A 22,511-nucleotide genomic window follows, 5' to 3' on the forward strand; every position below is an offset into this window, starting at 1 on the left:
GCAGACCCCAAAGGTGGTGGCTGGCAGACCCCGAGGCCCGTCATTCGCGCGTAGATAAACTGGGAGGAAGGGTGGGGAGCAAAGCAGGCCGCGCAACTCAGGGCTCCAGCGCAGGGAAATAAAGCCTCAAACCTCTGATTGAAAACACCCGTGGGGGTTGAGGCGGCAGCAGGAGAAACTTCCAGCTTCACAGGAGAGTTCGTTGGAGAGACCCACAGGGGCCTACAGCGTGCACAAGCCCCTCTACTCTGGAATCAGCACCAGAAGGGCCCAATTTGATCGTGGGTAGCGGAGGGAGCGACTGCAATCCCGCAGAGAGTGGAGCAAGCGCCATTGCTCCCTCTTGGCCCCTCCCCCACGTACAGCATCACAGCGCAGCGGCCAGCATTACCACGCCCCAGTAAACACCTAAGGCTCCACCCCTTTACATAACAGGTGCGCCAAGACAAAAAAAAAAAAATGGCCCAAATGAAAGAACAGATCAAAGCTCCAGAAAAAATACAACTAAGCAACAAAGAGATAGCCAACCTATCAGATGCACAGTTCAAAACACTGGTAACCACGATGTCACAGAGTTGGTTGAATTTGGCCGCAAATTAGATGAAAAAATGAAGGCTGTGCTAAGAGAAACAAGGGAAAATATACAGGGAACCAATAGTGTTGGGAAGGAAACTGGGACTCATATCAACGGTATGGACCAGAAGGAAGAAAGAAACATCCAATCAGAACAGAATGAAGAAATAAGAATTCAAAAAAATGAGAAGAGGCATAGGAACCTCCAGGACATCTTTAAACGTTCCAACATCTGAATTATAGGGGTACCAGAAGGAGAAAAGGAAGAACAAAAAATCGAAAACTTATTTGAACAAATAATGAAGGAGAACTTCCCTAATCTGGCCAAGGAAATAGACTTCCAGGAAGTCCAGGAAGCTCAGAGAGTCCCAAAGAAGCTGGACCCAAGGAGGAACACACCAAGGCACATCATAATTACATTACCCAAGATTAAAGAGAAGGAGAGAATCTTAGAAGCAGCAAAAGAAAAGGAGAGAGAGTTACCTACAAAGGAGTTCCCATAAGACTATCGGCTGATTTTTCAAAAGAGACCTTACAGGCAAGAAGGAGCTGGAAAGAAGTATTCGAAGTCATGAAAGGCAAGGACCTACATCCAAGATTGCTCTATCCAGCAAAGCTTTCCTTTAGAATGGAAGGGTAGATAAAGTGCTTCTCAGATAAGGTCAAGTTAAAGGAGTTCATCATCACCAAGTCCTTATTATATGAAATGTTAAAGGGATTTATCTAAGAAAAAGAAGATAAAAAATATGAACAGTAAAATGACAGCAGACTCACAGTTATTAACGACCACACCTAAAACAAAAGTACACTAAGCAAACAGCTAGAACAGGAACAGAACCACAGAAATGGAGATCACATGGAGGGTTGTCAATAGGGGAGAGGGAGGGGGAGAGGGGGGAAAGGTACAGAGAATAAGTAGCATAGATGATAGGTGGAAAATAGACAGGGGGAGGGTAGGAATAGTATAGGAAATGTAGAATCCAAAGAACTTACAAGTATGACCCATGGACATGAACTATAGGGGGGGAATGTGGGAGGGAGGGGGTGGGCAGGATGGAGTGGAGTGAAGGGGGGGAAATGGGACAACTGTAATAGCATAATCAATAAATATATTTTTTAAAAAAGTCGTGACCATTGTACATTTTGGTCTTTTTTCCCTAATAAAATTCTCTGTCAGATAGTTCTCCCTCCAGGTCCTCACGCCATAAGTAAGAGTTCCAAGATGCTGCTGGATGGTTGTATCTTTTTTTTTTTTTTTTTTCCATGAAAGAGCTTATTAGTGAAACAGTGAGACAGAGAGTGGCTGCTCCGCAGACAGAGCAGCTGCATGGTTATACCTTAATCGGGGTGGTGGCTACAGGGCAGGCAGTCAGAAAAATTAATCAGGTGATCCATGCATTTGTGGTCTGTGCTTTTAATTTTTGTTAGTTATACTTCAATTTATTTGACAAGGAAATTTTATAAAATATTTCTTCTCCCTTCAGAGTTGATTTTAGATTGCTTTTCTCATGTTTTTATGGCCCTGTATTTAAGAATATGCTCTCACACCTTTATTTCTCTCCTGCTTTAGAAATACATACCGCATGATTGAACAAGATGACTTTGACATTAACACCAGGCTACACACGATTGTTAGAGGGGAAGATGAGGCAGCCATGGTCGAGTCAGTAGGCCTGGCCCTAGTGAAGCTACCAGATGTCCTCAATCGCCTGAAGCCCGATATCATGATAGTTCACGGAGACAGGTTCGATGCCCTGGCACTGGCAACATCTGCTGCCTTGATGAACATCCGGATCCTTCACATTGAAGGTGGAGAAGTCAGTGGGACCATCGACGACTCTATCAGACATGCCATAACCAAGCTGGCTCATTACCACGTGTGCTGCACCCGAAGTGCAGAGCAACACCTGATATCCATGTGTGAGGACCACGATCGCATCCTTTTGGCAGGCTGCCCTTCCTACGACAAACTGCTCTGTGCCAAGAACAAAGACTACATGAGCATCATTCGGATGTGGTTAGGTACGGATCAGACTTTATTCAGTCTAATGGTTGTGTTTGTCAGTGTTGGGTGTATTTTAATCCTTTCAGAAACTATCGTGGATGGAATATTCCATTAGCAATCAGAAGGCTAAGGTTATAGGTCATAGATCTTGCCGTGTGGTTTGACTTTACCTCTCTGAGACTCATCTTTTCTGTTAAAAAGGCTTAACTGGTATTTATACAATGAAATGCCTTTTAATACATTAAATATGTGATGGGTGAATAGTTACAGGGATAGATCTTGACAGCCAAAGGGGGGGAAAGGGAGCTACAATATTCATGTATAATATGATGCCATTTCTGTGACAACAGTAACATAATGGAAAGTTTAAGGGAGCATATACACCACGTCATTTATAATATTTGTGTCTTGTTAGTAGAATGATGGGTGTTTTTATTTTCGTTTTCCTTTATTTTGGTTTTTAGCACAATGAAAAATGTGTTATTTTAATTCTAATGTCTTTTGATTATTAGAATACTTAGATGAGATAATGAATGTTAGAAGTGGTTAGTAAGCTGTAGTACTTATTAAAAGGGATTATGATGATTATTATTAAAAGCAAAAGTCATAGTTGTACCTTAGAGTTTATCTCTGTAAATAAGCCTTAAGGTCTGAAATCTTCAACGTTCAATGATCTAGCCTCCTGTAAGTTACCTTTTGGTAATCAGAGGCAGAGATAATAGGTTTACAAACAGAATTTCATTGGTTAATTTATAGTGAGAGTACTATCTAGAGGACAAATCAGGAATAATCATCTGGTTAGGTATTTAGGACTCTCCTTTTTAAAGAGGTAGACGTATTGAATAATGAAGCTAATGAATGAATTGATTTGGCGATTATGTGTATTTTGCATCAGATCACATTAAAACAGGAAAGGGATCGGGCTTTTCTGCTCTGCAAGTTAATCCATTCTATATATTGCTCATTCTTGGGCAGATTTGTAGTTATTAAAAAACCTGACTAGATAATGCAGGCGGAATAAACTTGTCTCTTTAGTCTCTCCTTTTTGTATGCTTCTACGGAAACATTCTTTTGTTCTGTTCTGATTATACTGTTAGCTCTATATGTGTTCTAAAAAACTGGATTGTTGAAAAATTTGTAATGAATAGAAAATAATCATTATAAAGCGGAATGCAGCAAGTTTGTACTTGCAGGGCTTAAAGTTCTATTTGGAACCATTGGAGCAGTATCTTTATGAAAAGAAAGATGACAAAATAGCAAAAACTAGATTAAAAACAAACAAACCAGTATGTGTGTTGAGTGGGAGAAGAGAATGGGCGGGAACAAAACCATGAGCCCAAGCCACCTACCTCTGCCAGTCACACATTGTGCAAAGTCTGTACCTGCCTCTTCTCATGTTTACCACACTGCTTATAATGGGAAAAGTAGTGTTGGGTACACCACTCAGAATATGTGACTTTGTAACCAGAACATTAATAAATAACAGTCCTAATAAAAATATTAGCAAAGTTAAAAAGACATGTTAAATTCCCAGTAATGAAAGAAATGGCACAGTAAATATAGAATTTTAACACAAAACAAAATGATGGCACCTTAATGGAAGGAGCTGGGTGGAGGGGCTGAAGCTGCTGAGTTCTGGAGATAAAGACAGCGATGATGTCAAGGAGTTGGGCATTGAGAAGCAGCTGTAGGCTTTGTACAAAATGCAAAATGTATTATTGCCAGGGTTGGCTAGCTCCAGTTCATTGTCCTGTGCATTCCTTTTCACTGTTTTTTTTTTTTTAAAGACATCTAGTTTTTGCATTATATGGTTACTTTCCGAATAGTGCACATGCTTCTTAATCACACTTAAAGGAGAAGACAAATGAGAAGTGGAAAGCTCTCACGGGTAAACTGCTGGAACTTCCTCTTCACCTTCTACTTGCCCCCTTAGCAATAAGTTACACAGAATGGTCCCATCTGCAGGGGACTGCCGGAGCTGTATAACATCCTCACTCTCAAAGAAAAATTGCCACAACCCTCCCCCCACCCCAAGAAAGCTGCATGTCAGAGACACAGGTACTCCATAGCTTGTTGTATACATTTAGGTTAAGGTTACTGGTATCCAGCCATGGGGAATCATGTGTGAATAACTCAACTACTACATTAAAGGCTGACAGTGTTCTTCTATTTCCCAGTCACAGCGGAGCTTATTCACATTACAGAACTGTGCACTACAGCGGGGCCAACTTGTACTATATCCTCTATCTCTTTTATTGCTATTTCTCTCCCCATAGTTTCTAAAGGCCCTGATCTCTATCTAGTGACTTAGCTACATTTATGTTGATCACGTCTTTCCAGACTTCTGTTTCTGATAGATTCTTTTAGGCCTTTAAGTCTTTTCCCTACTTTGCACAAAAATTTAATAATTATATCTCCCCAAGCCCCAGTTTAGAACATAATATAGGGCCAATAATTTAAAGAAAAAAAAAAGCCCTGGCTGGTGTAGGTCAGTGGAGTGAGCACCGGCCTGCAAAACAAAGGGTTGCTGGTTCGATTCCCAGTCAGGACACCTGTCTGGGTTGCAGGCCAGGTCCCCAGTGGGGGGCATGTGAGAGGCAACCACACATTGATGTTTCTCTTCCCCCGACCCCTGTCTAAAAATAAATAAATACATAATCTTAAAAAATAAAATTGGAATCTATAGTCTTTTGAATCAAATACTACTGAAGATTCTTAGTAAAAATTATGTTACCATTAAATCATAAAAAAATAACAGCTACTGTTTGAATTTGGAAATGAGTGATAAACTTACAGTGTAATATAAAGTTGATCATTAAAATTAATATCCCAAAGAAATGAATTCTCATTACAAATGAGTAGCTGGAGCTCATTTTTAGTTTTGCAGGATAACCTAGGCCCTGCTGATCAGTGTTTTGCTTATTTGCAGACACTGTTCCTCTGAACCACTCACCCTTTAAATCTTTGCCGAGGAGCTGTCCTTGGGATCCCAGCCCGGGGATGAGTGGGGCCTTTCTAGTCCTCTGAACAAGTGTAGACATATTGGCTGTTTGTTGTATCTGGTGGGTGATGGTATGGGGAAGTTCCTATGTATTTATACGAAATTTAGTGCTCATTCCATCTCTAAATGCCCTGATTTGCAACATATTATTATTCATTGGTATTGCTGATAACTCATTAGATACACTAGTTAGAAATTGGGAAGATTCACATTTTTCTAATGCTTTGAAAAATTTTGGATTTGAAACAATAAATTCTAGTGTCTGCTATTTCAAGTTACATGTTTTGTTTGTGGTAGCAAGCACCTTTGCAAAATGTTAAGTGTGCTGAATCCTTGGACTTGTCTGTTGTAAGTTCTTTTCATTGGAACCTAATTTGGATGGCCTGCTAAAAATGTAACAAACTGCTTTCCCTTAGCATTTTTAAAAGCACAGACTTTGGGGTCTGCCTTTTGGAATTTGTTTCTTCCTTTGAGATTCTTAACTAATGAAGCAATATGGTTTGATTTTCCTTAAACAGGTGATGATGTAAAACCTAAAGATTACATCGTTGCTCTACAGCACCCCGTGACTACTGACATTAAGCATTCCATTAAAATGTTCGAGTTAACACTGGATGCGCTTATCTCATTCAACAAGAGGACCCTCGTTCTGTTTCCAAATATTGATGCAGGTAATGGACTTGAAAAGGAAAGTGTGCCACCTACCTTTCCAGTTGTATGTTTCTGTTGTGTCTCCTTTTGACTGCCATTCTTACTTTGCTCATTTTATGCTGGAGGCTGCCCTATTCTGAAACGTGTTCCAGTTTTCAAAGGATCACCAATTCTGCAGTAGATTGAAGAGATTGTGATGTTTTTTGTCAAGTCTAATAGAAACTTAATAGGAAATAAATACTAAAAGAAAAATCTCGCTAATCCTCATTTTCATTTTATGTTAAATCTCTTCCCTCCATTTTGCACTAGTAAGAAAATGCAACAGCCAAGAGACAAACCTTAGAAGTCGAAAGTGTCTTTAGGAAAGTAATGACCCCACTGACCACAGTGAAATGGCCACTGTTGTGATTATTTCCTGTTCTCCTATTTGTGTTAGAACTAGAGTCCCCAGCTGACCCTCAGGCCTGCCTGTGGGCTTTGGTGCCAATGAGACTTTAACCATGTTAATAGGGACATGAGACACCAGTGAGAAGGCCAGAGCAGGAGCTGTCACATACTGGTTACCATCAGCTGAGGCCGCCCATCGCTGAGCTCTTAGGTGCTTTGTGGTGAAACGGGCAGGAGGACCCCTTCGCTGCAGTGTCCAGATGCCACCATCTTGCTCTGAACGAGTCCCTGTCTTAGTGTCTCTTGAATGATCTTTATTGTTAGGGGAAACAAGGTAGGGTGTTAAAATGACGATTTCTTTTAATAACTGTTATGAGTCTTTTTGGGAAGATTACTTTAAGTGGGGCTGTACTTGCCAGTGAAGATTGTTTATCTCATAAACTGTGTAACAATTGTTTCTTTTCACTTTGGCAGGGAGCAAAGAGATGGTTCGAGTGATGCGGAAGAAGGGCATTGAGCACCACCCTAATTTCCGGGCAGTGAAACATGTCCCGTTTGACCAGTTCATACAGTTGGTTGCCCACGCGGGTTGCATGATTGGGAACAGCAGTTGTGGGGTACGAGAGGTTGGAGCTTTTGGAACACCTGTGATCAATCTAGGAACACGTCAGATTGGGAGAGAAACAGGTATCTACCTTCGCCTATACTTCAACTGATTAACACATGTGTATGAATTATTACAAATATTATGCAAATATGATCAACGAGTGAATGAAGTTAATGACCAGTTACAGCCTAAAATCTATAAATAGCACACAGTGACCACCAAATTTTTTAGGGCTCTACTTACCTTTTTATTGTCTTTGTAATACCGGTTAGAGCTAAGAGTTTCTTGGGTAACTGTGGTGTTAGATGGCAGTGTTTAAGAGAGACTGGAGTTGAACATGGCGTCTGAGCTGTCAGGTAACCTCCATTCTAGTGGGAGGAGAGAGAGATGATAAACCAAGAAAAAAAATTAGGCCGTGTGCTGTCCAGATGTGTGGGCCACATTAGGGGGGTTAAGAAAAGGCACCTTTTAGATGACACTTCAGCTGAGATATGAATGACAAGGAATTGGCTAGGTGAGGATCAGGGAGAAGCAGAGGAAAACACCACTGTGAAGACCAAGCTTAACACATCTGAGAAACCAAGGGGTCAGTGTAGTTGTAGGGCAGTGGGCAAGAAGAGTGGATACAAGACGATGTTAGAGAAGGAGGCAGACCTAAGCCAGGGTAAATACTTTGTGCTTTTTCCTAAATGTGATGGGAAGCCATTTAACGCAGTATTCTGTGTGTTTTGGAACGATCATCTGGCAGCTATATGGAGAGTGGAATGAGGTGGCGGGGGTGGAAGCAGGCAGCTGAGTTGAGGCTTGTTCGGTTCCGTGAGATGATAGTGGCTTAGACTCTGTGGTAGCATTAGAGGGGAGAAAAGGCTGACTGGGGCTGTTACGGTGCTTGCTGTGGCTTGGCTATGGCAGTGAAAGGAAGGAGGGAGTCAACAGTAACTCTGCGGCTGGGTGTGCTCTTTTCTGATAGGGGGAACTGAGGGAGGAGCAGATTTGGGAGGGTGGGATTAAGAGTTCTCTAATGGCCAGGCGAGGTTTGAGAAGCCTGTTAGATATCAAGGTGGAGATGGCCTCTAAGCAGCTGGATAGCTCCAGGCAGAGTTCGAGTTGAGGATCTAAGAGTGATTGGCATACGGGATGGTATTTAGGGTGACAGTTCAGCTGCTTTACAGAGACACCTCAAAATAATAGTGCCTTAAATGCGTTAGATTTTCCTTTGTTTCTTACTGGTATGGTAGAGACTTAGCCTCCATTTATCTTGCTCTTAAGTCCACATTTTAGCCATTTGGAAGGGGGAAGGGGAAGATGTCTTTCCTTTTAAAAGCACAACCTGGAAGTTGCAAATATTTCGTCTTCACACATCCTATCTGAACGTAGCCACATGGCCATGTCTAGCTTCAGGGGAAGCTGAAGAGTATATGCTTTAGCTGGGTGATCAGCTGCCCAGCTAAAATGCTGTTACGAGTACAGGGAAAGGGTGTTGAGGATAATGGCACACTCTGCTTGAGATGCTACTTCAAACCAAGGGACTAAATGAGATTACCCAGGGGGGACATATAAACAGGGACAAGAATGGAGCCCAGGACCAACCGCAGGAGGTCCTCAGCGTTTAGAGGCTGGTGAGGAAGGGAAGGCCCATCGAGGAAGACTGAAAAGGAACTGCCAGTGAGGTCAGAGGAAACCAGGAGTGTGATATCATTAAACCCAGAAAAGAAAGTGTCTCCAGAAGATGGTATTGAAAGCTGTTGAGAGTTCAAGTAAGATGTGAACGGAGAATTTAATGTTGGACTGAGCAGGGTGGTCCTCTGGCAGAAGCAGTCTCTGTGCTTTCTGCCACCACACTCTATAAACACGTGCCCATCCATCCTTCTACCTTCTTTGTACTGGAGCGTGTGGGATGTGGGGTTTCTCTTGCCTGTGCACTGCTAGCCTTCCATGTTCTGAATCACCCCTCCGCCTTCTAAGGGACCTACCAGTTATCCTTTCTCTCCCATGTACCTTTCTTTAGCTTCCTCATCATTTAAACATGCCTGGGTCTCTCATTTCTTAAAAACAAAACAATACAAAACAGCCCCTCCCTTGATCCCATACCCCTCTCTCTCCAGCCGTCACCCTTCCACTCTCCTCCTCTTCTTAGCCAAGTCTGTTGAAAAACATGGCATTTTCACTGTGTTTACTCCTTCATGTGGGTCAGAGACTACACGGAGAGAAAGTGACTGTCTGAGCCGCTGACGGCTAACTGACTGACTGAGCAACCTGGCCTGACCGGCTGACTGACCGACTGGCTAAGCACACAGAAGGCAGCACAAGCGCAGACTGAGAGTGGACACGCCAGATGACTAGATGAGTGACAGGTGGATTCTGTTGGGTTGGCCGAAAGGTTTGTTTGGTTTGTTCCGAATGATGGCTCTAGCAGCGCTTAGTTGTCTTTGACTTCATTCAAAGTCAATACAATCTAACGATTTTGTTAGATTGTATTGTGACGGCTGTCTTATCAGTGTACATTAAAAAAAGTACCAAAATTGGTGAATTTTTGTGTAGACATTTTGATATTGAAGATGGAAGAAAATACACAACATTTTGCATATTATGCCTTATTATTTCAAGAAACGTAAAAATGCAAGTAAGACGCAAACATAGTTTTCTGCAGTATGGAGAAGGTGCTGTGACTGATCGAATGCGTCGAAAGTGGTTTGGGAAGTTTTGTGCTGGAGCTGTCTCACTAGACCATGCTCCATGGGCGGGGCGGGTAGACCAGTTGAGTTGACAGCGGTCAAATTGAGACACTGAGAACAATCAACATTATACCATGTAGGAGATAGCCAATATACTCAAAATATCCAAATCAATAAAGTTATTGGTGAAAATTAAAAATGTGTCTTTTATCTTACAGAAAAAATCCTACAGATTTTCTGGCCAACCCAATATATCAATCCACCTTATTTATTACAATAAATATACAAAAACTTTATTTTCTTTGGGAATGAAGGACCCTGGTGCCCTTAAGTATTTGACATATGGAGATCTTGCTGAGAGTGCTTTAAAGAAATGGATACAGTAGAAAAGTTGGTGTCTCTCTAACAGGAGGCGGCTTATTTGAAGTCCTCTGGGTTTCAGGGATAATTATGAGTATAACACACTGCTAATTTCTTTATTCTTTGGGTATTCCCACTTCTGAATCATGGCTCTGTGTCACTGGGTTTACCTAGGGGAGAATGTCCTTCATGTCCGGGATGCTGATACCCAAGACAAAATATTGCAAGCGCTGCACCTTCAGTTTGGTAAACAGTACCCTTGGTGAGTACATACCCTCTTCTCAAAGGTGCTTTAAAAGAGGAGCCGCCTTCGGCGCCATTTCCAAGCTCTGACCGCTGTTTCACCCCCTCACGGAGCTCTCATTCTCCACCCCCGGGCCCCCAGCTGGTCGGGCCTGCTAACATTTGCCTATTGTTCTACCAAGGGTTCCAGTGGAGAATAATTTTATTTGTCTCAGTTAATTAACATAGCTGGGAAGTAGGTCTTTAGCGTACTTTGAATTTCCATAAGTATTAGAAAGTAATATAACTGATTTTCTTTAAAAATAGTTTCATTCAGCATTTTAATTTAGACTGCCCTCCTTTCTATTTCAAATTAATGAGATTTTCCTGTATTTGAATGTTTTTTCCTGAATATAACTTTTCCCCCATGAATGTAAAGATGAAAACTTAAAAAAAATATTCAGTGGCATGGGCTCTCTCTGGTTCTGGGGACGCCTGGAAAAGCTGCCTGCGTTTCCCAAGGGATGGTGTTTTGGATGGGAAGGAACTCCGGGTGCAGCCTAGGGTCAGGCTGGCCTAGCAGAGTGTGTCGGGGTTATTCTTTGGGTGTTCTAGAGGGAACAGGCTCTGAGGCAGAAACCTACCATTCTTCCAAAATTGTGTAGCTTTTGTATTTTACGTTGTTTTCGTTTGTAAACTAATCTTACAGATAAAAGATAATTAAAACTAATGGGGGGTGTGGAGGGAGGCAGGGAAATGTAGGAGAACTCAGGTGTTATTTGGCCTTAATTGATAGGTTTAAGTGATTAAAGCTGTAACTAAAGAGTTTAAGAGTTTAGCCTTAATTGATAGACTTAAGTTGCTAATGCATGTGGAAAGCTGTTATTCCAAAATTGTGAAGCTTTTGAATAGACTTTTTCCTTTATCACCCCCCCCCAAAAAAATCATTGTCTCAAACTGTTACATGCTGAAATCAGCTTAACAAAGATACTTTTTCTTTGATATATAGGTGTTTTTAATGGTATGTTAGGCTGGAAAATAGCTGTATTTCAATCAACAATGGAATCAGACATTGCACTGGTGATACGAAGCTGCTGTGTTGCTGAAGAGATCCAGATGTTGTTATTTTAAAGGGAAAACCACAAACTATTACCTCGGGTCTGAGATTCCATTAATACCTTGTCCTCAGTTTCACTTAGCATGTATGAGAGAAGCATTTAATTTGACTTTTTGGATATTGCAGTTCAAAGATATATGGGGATGGAAATGCCGTTCCAAGGATTTTGAAGTTTCTCAAATCTATTGATCTTCAAGAGCCACTGCAAAAGAAATTCTGCTTTCCTCCCGTGAAGGACAATATCTCTCAAGACATTGACCATATTCTTGAAACTCTGAGTGCTTTGGCTGTTGATCTCGGTGGGACGAACCTCCGAGTTGCAATAGTCAGCATGAAGGTAAAAGAACGCATAGGTCTTAACTCCATATCTCATATAAGTAATTGATTTTTACAAAGTACGGTTGGAAGGGAGGACTAGAAACACACGAGGGCTTGTAACCGTTCGCCCATGGCACTGACTTTCTGAGTCTGTCTCAGTGTGCATCACTGTTTTACTAATCAGTAACACTTCAAGGGAGCGAGATTCTCGGGGAGGCCAAGGGAGGGCACTTGAGTTGCCTGTGGGAGACCCCGGGGCCCCAGAGGGGCTTTTGCCACCCAGGAGACCTGAAGCTCTGTACTTGGTTAACAGCGTGGATTGTGGAGTGTGTCCGTTACCATCTGGGGAGGGCGTGGGCCGACGTGAGGGGAATTGCGTCTCCCCTACACGTGACTGTGGCTGAGCACAGCATGCCTGCAGTCCCTTAACCGAACCATCACCACGGTGTTGCCAGAACTTGAGAGCGCCTTCATAAAAACACCACAGTGCCCATGTTAAAGTGCTCTTTAATGATTTAACAAGAAAAGTCTTTGTGTGAAATCCCGTCCGTGCATAAAGTTTCAGTTCATGAGAAATAGCAGACTTTATGCATAGAGTTGTTTAGGCCACTAAAGAAAAGCAGAACAAAATATGATTTTTTCAAGAGATGCCAAAAGGCCTCCTTTATTAATAATCTTTACAAAGTATTTATAGAAGAATATTTTCTCAGCATAAGATGTGTTCCATATCAGTGGCCAGCACCCCTCACAGTAAAACTTCTAGAGGCATTATCACTGCAATGAAGAGGAAAGAAAGGAGGTCGTTTTCAACATTGTTGAACAGAATTGTGGGCATTATGAAGGGAACGAAGCATGGGACAGACAGCAGAAATGGAGACTGTGGGCAGGGTAAAATGGAAAGTGTTATTTATAGGCAATGTGAATAAACAACATTATAGAATTAATAAGACAACTGAGTAAAATGGCTAGATATTATGATAAATATATATATATATCAGTAATTTTCTATTGATATGAAATTGTAGGCAAAGATTTTAGTTTTCCTCTAGGAGGGTGTTTGTGAGCCCTGATTGCACCATAGCGTTATCTGGAAGCTTAAAAAAAATACAGGGATACCTGGCTCCCACCCCAGACACTGGAATCTCTGCAGGTGGAGGCCAGGCACCAGTATTCGTTCAAAGCTGCCCAGGGGAGTCTGACGCACAGTGAAGGCTGAGAATCACAATTTTGGGTTATTTTTAATAGCAACCATTAGTGACAGCCTTAACCTTTGTAAAAGTATAAAACTCCATTAATAACAACAATGGAAAAAGAGATCCTATTCAGAACAATGCAACAAAAACTCCTAAGAATAATCTAAACCAGACAACTATGTAATCTATGTAAAGAAAATTATAAAAATTCACTGTAAAATGTATAGGCTCGAGAAAGATCCTGGCTGGGAATGCTGAATGTTTTTTAAATGTCAGCACTTTCCAAATTGAATGATAAATTTAGCAGAATCTAGTCAACATTTCAACGAAATTTTTAAAAGTTTACAATATTATTGTGAAGTTTACTTAAAATAATGCCCAAGTGAGAAGAACAACAACAACAAAAAATTAAAAACAAGAATAATTAGGAGGGACTATCCCTGATTGGTTGGTACTGAAATCTGTCACAAAACACAGTCATTTACACATCATGGTGCCATACTGTCATTGGCTCCCGTTATGGGAGATTAAAGCGTAAGTGCTTAGGGTATTTACTTAGGTGCCTCAGTATTTAAGGAAAATTTGTCAGCCTGAAAGAGACAAATAGGACCTTTTAATGAAGATTCAGATTAGCCAACATTGACCTTATGCTTTAAGAGAGGGGCCTATCTGGGTGGCCCAGGAGTTGTCACTGCTTCAGTAGCCCTGTGCCAGAAGGGCCTCTCAGGAAACGACTCCGGTGTGTCCTGGGGCTGACCTGGCCAGCTGGCGGCCGCCTTCTGAAGCAGTCCTCTACCTGTAGAACTGTCCCACGGCAGCGTCTGACTTGTCATGAAGTAGGCCGAGGGATTCGCTGTGTGTGCTCCTGACGGTGGTGGTGTTTTCTCTTTCAGGGTGAAATAGTTAAGAAGTATACTCAGTTCAACCCTAAAACCTACGAAGAGAGGATTAACTTAATACTACAAATGTGTGTAGAAGCTGCAGCAGAAGCTGTAAAACTGAACTGCAGAATCTTGGGAGTAGGTAAGATGGTGAATTACATATCCAAGAAACGTTCACTTTTATGTACAGAACTTCCCGAGTTCTGCCGCGTGGCTGAACATCAAGTCCCTGTCTGCCCTGTGCGCGGGACGGCTCCAGGTCCTGTCTGTGGGCCCCAGGCACGAGGCCTTCCCAGGCCTCCGCGATGCGTTGATAGTGCTGCATCTACAGGGGCTACGGATTTAGCTCGCAACTGCTTGTCATTTTCTGCAGTCCTTGGTAATGTTTGTCTTAGGGTGTGCTGGATGAATTGATCGGTGACCCAAGCCCAGAAAGCTGGCACGCTTTTCTAAGCTTGCTCATTAGAATGATTTCCCTCTTGTTTGTGGCGGAGCGCAGGTGTCTCCACAGGTGGCCGTGTAAATCCACGGGAAGGAATTGTGCTGCACTCGACCAAACTGATTCAAGAGTGGAACTCGGTGGACCTCAGGACTCCCCTGTCTGACACTTTGCATCTCCCCGTGTGGGTAGACAATGATGGCAACTGTGCTGCCATGGCAGAAAGGAAATTTGGCCAAGGGAAGGGCCTGGAAAACTTCGTGACGCTTATCACAGGCACGGGTAAGAGGAGGAGTTAGAAACGGCTGCTTCAGGAGCTAGAGTGTGTGTTGGGCACACCTTCAACACTCAGCCAGGCAGCTTACAACTTCGCCTTGGCCTGCTTGAGCAGAGCCACACTGGAGAGCTGAGGGTCTGCTCCAGTCTTTTCTGAGCATGTCCGTGGCCTTCTAAAAGCTTCTCATTCCCCAGCTTTTCCTCCCAGTCTTTTTGGTTAGTATATTGTTTGCCCCCACTGTCACTTGTTTCCCTAAGCAGCGGAGGCTAATTAGTATATTTTGCCTTTAAATGTTTTTGACAAACGCCCCTTGGGCAACCCCCTGAGCCCTGGGTGAGTTCTGAGGTAGGCGAGATAAAGGCAAGCCTATTGGGCTGGTCAAAACAGACCACCCAGTTCTTTGATAGTAAGGTTAGTTTAGCTCCCTCCCATATGGGCCATCTGTGCTGGGAACGGGGGCTGCTGGTTCAAGGCCATGCCAGTTCCCGGGGAGAGGGTGATGGGACCAGAAAATGCCAGAAAGTTCTTAGTAACAGTCTGTCGTTTTTTTCTTGATTAAGCATCCCCCTGGTTGTTGCAAACTTCTGGTTAGTTTCCAGAGTTCCAAAAAAGTTGATTCTGATAGTTTTTGCCAGCTTATTCATTGCTTTAGTGGAGGGATAGATTTTTGGAGTTCCCTACTCGGCCATATCTGCCGATGTCCTGGTTTGTTTTTTAAATGAGGAAACAGCCTCAGCTGTGCATGGTCGAGCCCGCATTCGATCCTGGATACGCCTACCTTCAAAACTGGCATGTCCTTAAACCCTGCATTATGCTGCCTCCCTGTTAAGCTCATACACTTCCCTTAGCCTCAGACAGAGTTCTAGCAAGCTCAGCCATCATTTCCTAGCACAGAGCAGTTAGTGAGCTGCAGATGAGAGGGGTGCAGGTAGAGGAGTAGATGTCACAAGAGGTAATAGGTGGCAGGAAAACTGAAAAGCAGAGCCCGCTAAGGCAAAATGTCCTTTACTCCTTAGTAACCCTAAACTCCATAAGAAGACAGCCACTGCTATTCATAATTACTGAAGCATAGATTTTTTTAGGCCTGATGATATTAAGAAGAGGTAAAATCATATTTCATGTTCTGTTTAAGAAAGCAGGAGGTATTTGATACCTTAAAAAGACAAGAGTTTTGTCTTCCCCAAAGTAGGGCCTAAGACAAGAGTTTAGGGGCGGGCATTTTATTTGGGCCGTGACCCTGAGCAGGAGTGAGGGAGCAAAAAGAGTGGAGCAGAGGAGGAGGAGAGCCACTAGCGGACACAGTGTCAAAGCTGCCTTAGGGCAGTGGGGGCTGAAACCTACCAGAACCTCCCCGAAAGCCTGCAGAGTACCATCCAGCATTGTCCACTTGGATGTGCTGGCTCCTGTGTCGTCTTGCCTGAGGGTTGCTTCTGGGCACGGGGTTTATATGGCTGACTAAGCTCCTGAGCATCGGAGAAAGCCTTGGTGAGAACAGTGGGCAGCGTGTACCTGAGGGGCTACACAGTTGGCACAGGTGAGGCCGAGCGTGCACAGACCTGTCCGCTGCAGCTGTGGCTGAAATCTACTGAGCCAAGCAGCTGCCACACAGGGTGTCAGAGGATCTGCCAAAATTATCCCCATCCAAAAGGACTCCAAATAAAGTCTTGGTACTTAGTAAATTTCAGATATCTAAGAATTAAGCATTATATAGCTTTCCAAAGCTTTCCTTACCATGAGGCATTGCCATGTCCGTTTTCTGTTTCAGTGAAGAGCCACCTCAACGATTGCTTTCTCTCACTATAGGAATCGGCGGGGGAATCATCCATCAGCATGAGTTGATCCATGGAAGCTCCTTCTGCGCGGCGGAACTCGGCCACCTTGTCGTGTCTCTAGATGGGCCTGACTGTTCCTGTGGAAGCCATGGCTGTATCGAAGCGTATGCTTCTGGAATGGCCTTGCAGAAGGAAGCAAAAAAGCTACATGACGGTTGGTTCTTTCTCCTGAGGAATTAAATAGCCAAAGGTAGAAAAGTACTTCAAAGCAGATATTCTGGAGGGAGGAACACTGAAGCCAGGATTTTTAACCTTTACCCTGCCTACGAGAAAATGAGGTTCTCAGACTGCAGCTCCAGCGGCTCCTTGGTCCTGACCTGTACTGACATTTTTCCTCTCCAGTGGTGGAGGTGGACGGGGGTCTTGAGCTCCAGGGCAGTGGGGAAGATTTCTTTCGTTGTTTTCCCAGGCCCTAGCACCGGGTAGGTACTTCATACACATTTTAATGAAGAATTAAATGGAGGAACGTATTACACTTTTTGAACTCTAAAAGGCCTAGTTGCATTAAAGCTGTTTCTGCACGTTATAAAAGTCAGGATGGTTTCCAGTCTAATGCAAGAGGAAGTCATTTAGTATCATGGTAACGTCTCCAGTGCAGTGATGATGCCCAAGAGATGCTGAGAAGGACACCAGTGTTCCCTCCTACCCTCTCCATTCGGTGAAGGGAGCATGAGGGTGCTGTCCCAAGAGGTCAAGGTCAGAGGGTAAACCGAACTAGTGAGGCAAGTTTGGATGAGCAAGGGAACATTTCCAAACTTGGGAAACAGTGTTGTTGATGCATAAAGGGCGGAGTATAATGTAGTCAGAGGCAAGCCAGAATCAGCAGTCAACAGAGAAACCACTGAAGTTTTAGGGGAAAGATACAGTCAGATCTGAATTGTAGATTCTTCACTGAACTGTAACTTTTTGTTTTCTGGGAGGAAAATGGTAGTTGAATGGAGGGTGGCTTTAAGTGGGACAGTTCTATAGAGCAACTTCCAAGTTTTCTGGTTGGACAAGTTGGGGCTGGGGAGGTAAGACGAAGAACAGGTTTCGATGGCAGAGAGATGGCCGTATGCAGGTGGAAAGGCGTGGGAGGCAGCTGGCTACAGGGCTCTGAAGCTCAGGGGACGTGACTAGCCCAGAGGGAGGGATTTGGGGATCAGCCCTGAGGTGGTGGTGTAAACTCTTGAAGAGACTTGGAAGGAGGCAAGAGTCAAGAAGGGAATCCTGCAAAACAGCATTTGAGGGTGGGAGGAAAACCAGGAAAGGGGAAAGTCACAGAAGCCAAAAAGGTGGGAGTGTTTCAGGGAGGGTGTAGTAGGTAGTATCGAGTACTGCTGTGACTAAGAGAAAACTGGAAAAGTTCATTGGCTTTGGCCATGAGGTCATCATTTGAAGCCCTGAAAAGTGTTTTTCAGCCTTGTTTTTATCGTCACTCCCAACAAGGGGCCTGTTTAGATGTTTTTTCCTGATCATCTCACCCCATACCACAGAAAGGTTCTCTGTTTATGTAGTGTCTACATAAAAAGATTGTTTTTGCCCCCTTAGGGGAAAATGCCCATCTTGAAGTTTAAGTTCAAACAGTGGGGGGCAGAAGCCTAACTACACTGAAAAGGAAGAAGTGGAATCTGTGAGCACGTAGGGATGGGAGCTAAGGTTGAGAAGGAGGCAGATCCGTCTGGGTTGATGACTGGCAGAGGTAGGGACAGAAAGGCAAGGACGCTAGATTACAGAAATACCTGCTGTTTTTTTAGCTTTTACTTTGTCCACGCCTAACTAAGTACTTTATGGTCCATTATGTTATTTAACCCTAAAATAATTCTACTAGAGTAGGTGTCATTATATTATGGCCCCAGCCTCGCAGAGGAGAAACATGGAGGTGACGTGACAGGGACAGGGTCGTGCAGCTCGAGAGGACAGGTCTGGCGACTGAACCGGGTCTGTGTCTATTCCTTCGGCGCTTTGTGTTCCTGCCATAGGATGTGGGGCCCTGGCCAGTAAGGCCACATGGCATCTGGGTTGGATAGGGAAGGAGATGAGTGCAGAGGAGTCTGATAATTTGGGTGGGGGACACTCTGAGGACACTGCTTCATATGAAAGTCAGAAGTGAGGGAGCCAGAGCGGTGAGGAGGAGGTTCTGATCAGAATTGAGGATTTGCTAGTTACGGACATCCTGGGTGATGTATAACCAGAAAACAAGAGGCGGCGAGGGGTTGCGTGTGGATGTTTATGAATGGTGAGCTTTGCAAATGTGAAAGGAAAATAGTCCTCCCACTTGGGGGCTAGCTGCCCACTGGCACAGTTGTAACCTGGGCCTCCCCACAGGGCTGCCACAGCTCAGTAGTGACTGCTGCTTCTTACCTCTGCTCCAACAGAAGACCTGCTTTTGGTGGAAGGGATGTCAGTACCAAAAGACGAAGCTGTGGGGGCCCTCCATCTTATCCAAGCTGCGAAACTCGGCAACGTGAAGGCCCAGAGCATCTTGAGAACAGGTGAGCGTCGGCTCCTGGCAGCTCTGGCGCAGGGGACAGGCCCTCGGACCACCTGGGGCTCCCCCCAGACGCCCAACTCCCCTCAGGACTGGCGCTCTGGAGTGTTTATTCAGAGGTACTTTTCCTGCTTAGTGAAGGAAAAAAAGGGAATTGCCTTCAAGGTATTTGGCAGCACTGCCTTTTTAAACAGGTTTTTTTGTTGTTGTTGAGTTTTACAATTATGATGAAATGACTTATTTTATAGGAAATTTAGAGAAATAATGAGTAAGGAAAAGTGTCACTTTGAATTTTACTGTTCAGAGATATCAGCTACTAACATTTCCTTCCAGTATTTCTATTTTTTTAATAGTTGAGGTCACATAGTATGGTATATGCAATTTTATACCCAGTTTTTTTCATTTCAAAGTATCCCGTGATCATTTTCTTCCATTAGGAATAAACCACGAACAGCTTCACAAGTACTGCTTCTGGTTACCCAGCGTGAATGTTCCGGCCGCTGGCTCTTCCACCTTCCCCTTGGGCATTTTTGATTTGGGTCCCTTCCTGAAACTTACGTTTTGTTTTCCTGTAGCTGGAACGGCTTTGGGCCTTGGGGTTGTGAACATCCTCCACACTGTGAATCCCTCCCTCGTGATCCTCTCTGGAATCCTGGCCAGTCACTATATCCACACCGTCAAAGACGTCATCCGCCAGCACGCCCTGCCCTCGGTTCAGGACGCAGACGTGGTGGTGTCGGATCTGGTGGACCCGGCCCTGCTCGGGGCCGCCAGCATGGTTCTGGACTACACCACCCGCAGGATCTACTAGGCTTCCCAGTAGTGGACACGGCCTGAAACTCAAGAGCTCCTTAATGGAATCAGGTTATCTTTTAGATGCACATTTCTTAAAAAGCAAATTTGATTATTTAAATTTGGTAGATAGCAGGTGACTTTGGCAGAGAAATGTGTGTGTAGTCTCCTCTTCCAAAGTCACCTTTCCCAACCCCCATTTTTGTAGATGCTTTTTCTTGGGTCATTTCAGCTCAAACCCTACAAATACCACTCACAGTTTTCTGTGCCCAAAGGAGCTACAATAGCCTTTGGCCTCTGCTTACTAGATGTACCCCTCAGACCTGCGGGCCTTGCTTGGGAATCTGACCTTGAGACTGGAGTTTGGATTATTAATCCTCCTTCCTCTGATCCTCAATTTAGATGGCGAAAAGGGAACTAGTCAGGAAACAGAAGCAAATCTCACCATGGAAGGCTTAGTGAACTTTAAGTGCCCAGTTTGATTAGCTTCAACATGTGTATGCAACTGTGAAACCATTACCACAATCATGATATTGGACATACCTGTCACTGCCCCCCAAGGTTACTTGTTACTACTCTCCCAGCACCTTGAGAAACTTAGGACCAGGGATCTGAACTACAGTGGCCCTAGTGTCCTTGTGCTTATCTTATTAAGGACAGCTGAGAAGCCACTAGGACTTACAGCCTCTGAAAGGAGATTAACTGTCCTAAAGGATGTTTGCTACTGATGAGCAGACACCTCTCCCTTCAGTAACTCTCATCCTCCAAGGAGTACGGCCATGGAGTGCCATTAAGGCAGTGTCCGTGTCAGACCTAGGCCCACACCAGTGAGTCTGGGCTGCAGCTAAGTGAGATTCCGTGCTTCCACTGCTGCCAAGATACGAAGGCCAAGGTTCTTGCTGTCGGTTGCAGCCTGGAAGAAAACCTAATAGCCACCATCTATTAAGTGCCTACTGTGTGCCAAGCTCTGAACTAGGCCCACCTCAAATACGTTATTCTAAATTTTCATAGCCTGTGAAATAGTTGTTTTAATTCCCAGTTAATAGAATCCCAAATTGTCTTAGTGTTTAAACATACCTAAAGCTATGTCTCTAGTGAGTCTCAGAGGCAGGGCTTGACCCCAGGTCCCTCTGCTTTTTCTGCTAAGCCACACAACCTCTCATGTCAAAAATTTTCTAAGTGTGAATATATTCGGATTTACTGCGGACTTTCAGAAGCTTTATTTAGTATCTCATTAGAAATGCCTTGATTTATCCATGGCACTATCCGTAAGTAGATAATTTAATCAAACATTCTATGTGGTATCAATTTTGCCAGTGATAGGTTTTATGGATACTTTTAGATGACCTAAAAAAGCATATGCGTATGTTCCTCAGATTATTATTTTAGGAAAATCTCAAGATTTCTACAATATATTGTTTCAGTATTAGCATATAAAATAAAGTGAAGGAATCAATATTACATTTGTACTTCCTTCCTGGTGGGTTAATGTGAAAAGATAGGTTGACTGATTCTTAGAACTTTCTACCAGCCCTGAAATAATCTCCAGGGCCTGGTTATTGCTGAAACATTCCCGGTGACTCCTGGGAGGGGAGTTAGTCGCTGGGCCATCAGTGTCTGAGGCAGGATGGTATACTGTGAAGGGGCGTCAGTTGTTCCTTGGTGAAATCTGTAACCACTTTCTACACCAGACAATTGCATTGCTACTCAAATATATGAAGGATGATACTGAATCTAAAACCAAATCTTAGTTTTATTAAGTTCATGGAAAGACTAATATATTCCAACATAATTATTACATAGGGTTAATAATCATATCTTAATTTATTTTAATGTAAATATTTTTGTTACTGAGCCAAATTCTAAAGAAAAAAATAAATATATTTTCCTTGCGGAAATCCTAGCACTTTTGTTTTGTTCTTAAATTAAGTTACTATCGAAAAAGCATTTCCCTTCCCAGAAGAGATTTACATTGTTGCATCGCTTGCTTTTTGAAGGTCATGTAACTTCTGTAAGGCATCTAATATTGATTTCTTAACAAGACAAAAAAACCTTTGATAATATAAAGTATTATGTAATATTTTACAGAATTTGTTTCTTGTGGTAACTTTTAAGATCTACTGCCAGCAACTTTCAAATACATGATACATATTAACTATAGTCAGCCACTGTACATTACATCCCCCTGGCTTACTTAGTTACTGGAAATTTGTACCTTTTGACTCTCTTCACCCATTTCACTCGCCATCCACTCCCCCACCTCTGGCAACCACCAGTCCATTCTGTGTCTGTGAGCTTGGTTTATTGGGGTTTTTTTTAATTTCAGATTCCACATGTGCGATCAGACAGTACCTGTCTTACTCTAATTTATTTCATTTAGCATAATACCCTCAAGGTCCATCTATGTTACAAATGGCAAATGTCATTGGTTTTATGGCTGAATAATAATCCATTATCTATACACAGCATGATTTCTTTATCTGTTCATTTCCATATTTTGGCTATTGTAAATAATGATGATGTGAACACAGGGTGCATATATCTTTAAGTATTTTTGTTTTCTTCAGATACTCAGAAGTGGAACTGCTGGGTCTTACGACTGCTCGATTTTTAATTTTTTTGAGGCATCTCTGTACTGTATTCCATAGTGGCTGCACCAGTTTACATTCCCACCACCAGAGCATGGGGGTTTTTTGCTCCACATCCTCGCT

At 43.2% G+C, this 22,511-nt stretch overlaps 1 protein-coding gene across 3 annotated transcripts in view; it reads left to right on the plus strand.

The window, feature by feature from the left end:
• The window catches only part of GNE (glucosamine (UDP-N-acetyl)-2-epimerase/N-acetylmannosamine kinase), a 49,875-nt gene extending 27,614 nt beyond the window's left edge, over positions 1–22,261 (plus strand). For all 3 annotated transcript variants that reach the window (XM_024560259.3, XM_045195089.2, XM_053922664.1), the window contains exons 3-12: positions 2,144–2,595; positions 6,098–6,250; positions 7,092–7,304; positions 10,434–10,521; positions 11,725–11,935; positions 14,003–14,132; positions 14,490–14,711; positions 16,510–16,692; positions 18,896–19,012; positions 19,584–22,261. In XM_024560259.3, the coding sequence (XP_024416027.1) occupies positions 2,144–2,595; positions 6,098–6,250; positions 7,092–7,304; positions 10,434–10,521; positions 11,725–11,935; positions 14,003–14,132; positions 14,490–14,711; positions 16,510–16,692; positions 18,896–19,012; positions 19,584–19,819 (2,005 nt within the window). In that variant the 3' untranslated portion in view covers positions 19,820–22,261. The remainder of the gene's footprint in view (positions 1–2,143; positions 2,596–6,097; positions 6,251–7,091; positions 7,305–10,433; positions 10,522–11,724; positions 11,936–14,002; positions 14,133–14,489; positions 14,712–16,509; positions 16,693–18,895; positions 19,013–19,583) is intronic.
• Positions 22,262–22,511: the final 250 nt, after the last annotated feature.

The sequence above is a fragment of the Desmodus rotundus genome, chromosome 1, assembly GCF_022682495.2.
Source record: "Desmodus rotundus isolate HL8 chromosome 1, HLdesRot8A.1, whole genome shotgun sequence".
NCBI lineage: Eukaryota > Metazoa > Chordata > Mammalia > Chiroptera > Phyllostomidae > Desmodus > Desmodus rotundus.